At 62.4% G+C, this 5,633-nt stretch overlaps 1 protein-coding gene across 1 annotated transcript; it reads right to left on the bottom strand.

Annotated features, from left to right (window-relative positions):
• Positions 1-818: 818 nt before the first annotated feature.
• On the bottom strand, positions 819-4,303 carry LOC104624174 (arf-GAP with GTPase, ANK repeat and PH domain-containing protein 3-like). The gene is made up of 5 exons (XM_010291467.1): positions 3,860-4,303; positions 3,207-3,297; positions 2,659-2,881; positions 1,341-1,596; positions 819-1,046 (listed from the first exon to the last, which is right to left on the bottom strand). Exons 1-5 carry the CDS (start codon positions 4,301-4,303, stop codon positions 819-821), a joined length of 1,242 nt encoding a protein of 413 aa, XP_010289769.1.
• Between the last annotated feature and the right edge of the window lie 1,330 nt (positions 4,304-5,633).

The raw sequence follows: 5,633 nt of genomic DNA, 5'->3' as shown, positions 1-5,633 counted from the left end.
CAGCGGGAGCCAGTGGGGATGGTCTCATGGAGGCACCATGAATGGCTTTGGGGCTTGAACCTGGAAGGACAGTGACTCTACAGACAGACAGACACAGCTGGGGATCCTGGGGTGACTAGCCTCTTCCCCCTCTAGGTCACCAGGGAGGCCGGAGAGGCCTTTGTCCAGGGGCTGCATGGGAGAGATGCTCCCTTTGCATCAGCACGTGGAGAGCGGTACCGGCAACTGGATCCTTTGGCCAGAAGCAGAGAGAAGCACGGGGGTGCAGTGGAGAAATGGGCACCTCCTGCTGCCCCCCACCTCCCCACAGCACCAGGAGTGCACAGCAAGGCCAGTATGGGAGGGAGGGCAGGAGGGAAGTGCCCAAACTGCCCTACTGTTTGGGAGAGTGGGTGCAGCAATAGCCCTCCCCAGCACCAGCTGTGCAGGGGAGGGCCACGCACCGCAGCTGCCTCCAGCCCCTGCATTATCTACATGTGTGTGCGGTGGGGGGCACAGAGAAACTGCCTCCCTCCCCCTGTACCAGTTATGAGAATGGGATGTACTGGAGCCCCCCATCCCAGTGACTATGAGGGAGCCCCTCTGCAAGCTGACAGCGCTGGGCCTGCACAGCCCCCTCCCTGGCCAGCTGCATGGGGAGAGTCCACAGGAACCAGCACAGAGGAGCAGGATGCTGGCTCCCCGGAGAACAGGGGTCCCGGTGGGGGGCGAGCACAGCGGGTGGCCCAGCTGTGCTGCTCTCAGACCCACTCCTGTGGCCTTGGTCCCCTGGCAGGGCTGGAAGGCAGCCGTGCGGTAAATGGAGGGCCCACGAGGAGCTAGACAGCGCTGGGGCTGGAGCCAAGCTCAGCTGGCACCACGGTGCAGGCATTGTTGTTGGCGTTGGTGTTGCGGCGGGGCAGGCTGGGGGTCAGCGTGGTGACGGCGCTGTCGCTGGGGCATCCATGCTGCAGCAGGATGTCGATGCACTCCTGGCTGCCAGCTCGCCGGGCGTAGGCCAGCGGGGTCAGGCCTCGAGCATCCCGGCTCTTCACGTCCACCCCGTACTGTGCAGGAGAGAGAGCAGCCAGTCAGCGGCACCCAGGCACCATGTGGCACTGGCACGGGGGTGGCACAGCAAGAGCACCAGCAGAGGCAGAGGGGCTCTGTGGCATTGGGGTGGGCAGGGAGAGGAACACGGGAGTGTGGGCAGGGCAGTGCCAGTGGGCACGTGGGGGAATGCGCAGGAGGGGAATGGACGAAGGGTGTCCCAAGACCTGGGAGCAAGGAGGTGCTGCAGTGCGAAAGCACTGGGACAGGGCCACAAGTGCTGTGGTGGAGGCTGCAAGGTCCCATCTTACCCAGATGAGCAGCTGTGTGAAGACTACATTGGCCATGGCGCAGGAGAGATGCAGTGCTGTGCGCCCATCTCCATCCCCGTAGGTCTCATTCACTTCCTCCTTGGTGCCATGGGCCAGGAGCGTCACCACGAGGCGCAGGTCATCCTCCACCACGGCCCGCAGCAGCTGCTGCCCCAGTGGGATGTCTGACTGGGGCAGCGGAGCTAGGAAGAGCTTCTGCTCATACTTGGCCCGGATCCAGCGCTCCTTCTCCTCCCTGCCGGACGGGACACTGTCACAGGTGGGCCAACCCACCTGGGCGCCCATACCACTGCTGCCACCCTAAATGCACCCCGTTAGCAGTGAGCGTTCGTCACATACAGGCATGCCTTGCATAGCCCCTGCTGCAGACACCTGCCCTGCTGAGCCCACCCCACACATGGCTGTCCCTGGGGCTCCGTCACGCTGCTCCGGACACATGCCCGACAAACACTTGTCTCACCGCTCCTCCTTAGAGTGCCCTATGTGCACGGTGCGCTTACGTTCATGATGTACAGCAGCAGCCTCCCGCACCCAGACCTCGCACCTGTCACCAGGCAAAGAGACACCCGGACCTCTGTGCCAGTGTTCCTACACTCCCCTGCGTGCCTGTTACGTGGCAGCACGGGGACCGTCTCTGTCCCGTGCTCGCGGGTGAGCTATGGCCAGCAGCAAGAAAAGGTTAGCTGCTGCACACGACAGCCCAGTGCCACGGGAGGCACGTTATCACTGCTGCCGTCTCGCCTGGTGCAAACAAAGGCTGCGGCAGCGTCCATCCCGCCTGGGGCTGTGGGGCCAGGCGGATCGATGTGTGCCGTACCGCTGCTATCTGCTGCCATTCTATCCATCTGCATCTGGCGGGCGGCCATCAATGCCCTGCGCGGAGCATGCTCACTCCAGCCGCCCCCTGACCCGCTCCTTATCCGTTGATAAGCCGCAGAATGGGCTCTTGTTGGGATGAGTGACAGGAGAGTCGCTCCGATAGGGACAGACAAGGGCCTGAAAGGGACGCACCCTTGAGACCCACACAACGCTGCCAAGCCATCTCTGTTAACCCCTTCTGCTTTGCAGCCAGCCATAGATCCAGCAGTCACTGCATGGTCACGGCTGGCCATGAAGCCCTGCTGGCCCACCAGGACAATGGGAGGGGGCCTCCAGTGCCCAGAGAGCAGGCAGGACCCCAAACACTGCAGTACCTCAAGGATTCCTGCCCTCTCTCTTGTTTGACTGGATGGCTGCTCCCAACCTCCTGTGGTGCCCTCAAGCCTCCTGGTGTGGTTGTCTGAGAAGCATCTCTTACCGACCGCTCTCAGGGGTAGGCTTGGGGTAGCCTTCCACTGCTCCTTCCCAGACAGCGTTGGCCAGGGCATTGCCGATGGCTGTCATGACCATGAGAAGCTCGCTAGGCCAGTCATCCAGGTCCAAGGAGCGCACACGGGACAGGTGGGTGCCCAGGTTGCGATGGATCCCGGAGCACTCAATGCACATGAGGGATCCCAGGTTCAGACTTGCCCAATCCGGATCTGAGGGTGCAAAGATCAGTGGGGGAAGAGTTAATATCAGCATGGACTCACCAGCCTGTCCCTATGATCTGCCCATATCTGCAGGCACCTGCACCTGTGTCCCAGCTGCACAGAGAGGCAAGGACCCCAGGCTGGTCAGGAAGGGGTCACAGATCAGCAGGGCAAGTGGGTCAGTGCCCCATCCCTGAAGAACGGGTCCACTGCAGGAAAGGATGGGACAGCCGCACAGAGTGGGTCTCTTTGGGTAAGAGGGGAGGTGGCAGGGGTGGAGCCCCCATCCCCTCCCCGGCTAAGCAGCCCCTCCTCCCGGTGCAGCATTTCTTACTCGGTGCGTCGCAGTCCACACAGAAGCTGTTCCCACGTGCGGTGCGGACGGCCTGCATGGCCTGTGCATCACTCTGGCTGCCCAGCCGAGCCTGCAGCAAAATACACGGGAACCCCGTTTATTCAAGGCCAGCTGCCCTACCGTGCGTTCTCTCGCCACCACCCCAAGAGCCCACCAGGCAGCTGCCAGCACCTTGCTCCAGCAGGCACCCCGCAGGCTGTGCTGCAGGAGGGTGCCCAGCACGGGGGTCCCCAGGAGCTCTCTCTCCAGGAGAGCAGGGTCTGGAGGGAACACCAATTCACAGCTGGGAGTGTGCCGGAGGAGTAGGGTGTAGTGGGCCAGGAGGGGGAGCGAAAAGGCAGAGCTGTCCACGGGGGGAGCAGACAGTGCAGGATCCAGCCCCGGTGGGATGCAGAGCTCCGTGGAGCCGGGGCCAGGCTGGGGCGGGGAGGACAGGGAGCTCAAAGAGGTGATGCGAAACCTCAAGGGGAGCAGCACAGTCCCAGGGATAGGCCTCAACCCTGACTGGGAGCAGAGGGATCAGGGTGGGATCCGGCCTGGGCAGCGCAGGAAGCCTGGGATAGGGACGGATTCAGCAAAGGACAGATGCCAGAGAGGAGGGAACAAAGCAGAACTCAGCTGAGGCCTCTTACCTTATTTTTGCTGCTCTCACAGCCCTGCAGGCTGGCCAGGATCTGGCTCTCGATAGCCTGGACCCAAAGCTCTCGCTCCTCTGACGTTGAGGCCTCAAAGAGCCACGTCTGGCCCGTCAGGGACACGATAATGAACTCAAATGGCTCATCTGGTTCTGGAAAAGAAAGGTGTGCCAGGACGTGGGTCAGGGAAGGAGGGTGGCTGCCGGCCTCGCAGAGCATGATCACACAGACAGCCCCCCGCGGGCCATCGCTGTGCCCACACGTGGGCAGCGCCGCTGGCAGCAGTGGTCCCCAGGAGGCTGGGGCAGGGGAGCACAGGCACAGAGCGCCTGCAGGGAGGAACCAGAGCTCTGTGCCAGCCCGTCCCTCCTGCTGCTCGCGCAGCTCCCTGTGCGCCAGCTCCACCAGCATGGGCTCGCCCTTCCTCCCGCACACGAACATCTGCGGCCTCGTTCCCCCACCATCCTGGGCTGGGGAACCCCAGCAGCATGCTCCTGGAAGCTGCTTGCACCCTGCTCTCCATGCCCTGTGTGTCCCACCCTCGGAGAAAGCTGCTGACCCGGCAGAGCGGTGAAATCAGCTCCTCCGCAGAGTTGGTGCCCACAGACAGCCCCATCAGCCCCCCAAAGGCCCACAGAGTGCTGGGTGCCTGCTGATGAGTGGCTTCAGAGGGACAGGGCCCCGCACACTGCGTCAGGAGATGCGAGGAGGGCCCTTGTGGTGGGCTCAAAGACAGCTCTTCACAGCCCTGTGCCATCCAGAAGGGCAGCCTCGCCAGCTGCGGAGCGCAGCAGGGCAGGGATCGTGCCCGGGAAGCCCTCAGTGCCTGGGCGTTCCACGGACCCACACGACAGGGCACAGCTGCTGCTTTCCCTTAGAGAAGCATCAAGTCACAGAGACCTGGGCAGGAGCCATGGAGGAGGCAAGACTGATGCCATTCTCAGCTCCGGCACCTTTCAGTGCCCTGCGGAGCTGGTGGCCTCCGGCTCCCAAACCTGGGAAGCTGGTGGCCACGCAGAGCTGCTTCCATGAGGCTGGTGGATGGCCGCAGGGACACACGCAGGGCAAAATGCCCGCAGGGCAGAGCCAGGCGACCTGTTTGCCAGACACCTCAGCCGCTCCTCTGCACAGCGCTGGCATCTGCGCCCCGCAAGCAACCCCAGAAGGTACAGCCTCAACACCAAAGCACTTCTGTGGCTGTGAAACACGTGGCGACAGTCCTGACTTTCGGTCTTCAGGGAAGATACTTTTGGTGAGCCCCAAGGGTTGCTCAGACCGGCAGGCACTTGGAGGCTGGAATGCAAACGGCAGCATTAGCATCCCTACAAACGCAGGCTGCCTGGTGGGTGTCCAGGGAGGGTGTCAGAGCACAGGCACCTCTGCGCTGGGTGGCAGAGCAGATGGGGGACAGCGAAAATGTGTGAAAGCACCTCAGGCCTGTTGGGCCTAAGAAAATGGTGCCAAAACAACCGAAAGCCCGCTGAAAACCAAGGCTTAAAATGTGGTCTCCCCCTCTGGCTACTGCTCTTGGGCTGCTGGGGGTGGGCCGCCCGCCCCGCCCAGCCTATGCCACGGGCTGCACTGAGCGGGTGCACGGGCCTCAGATTTCCATGGGGTGCCTTGCCTCAGCTTTGCACCCAAGCACCAGCATTTACCTTTTATTGCCAACTTCAGTAGTTAGTGCAGTAAATGACTTAACTAAGCGGGGCCTGAATGGAATGACTAATAAACGTTATGTCACAGCACACGCTTCAGCTCATAGCAAAATGAT

This window comes from Phaethon lepturus, unplaced genomic scaffold (genome assembly GCF_000687285.1).
Source record: "Phaethon lepturus isolate BGI_N335 unplaced genomic scaffold, ASM68728v1 scaffold35357, whole genome shotgun sequence".
In the NCBI taxonomy this organism is placed as follows: Eukaryota; Metazoa; Chordata; class Aves; order Phaethontiformes; family Phaethontidae; genus Phaethon; species Phaethon lepturus.
The sequence above is the reverse complement of the archived record's forward strand: the minus strand, read 5'-3'. Positions and strand labels throughout refer to the sequence as shown.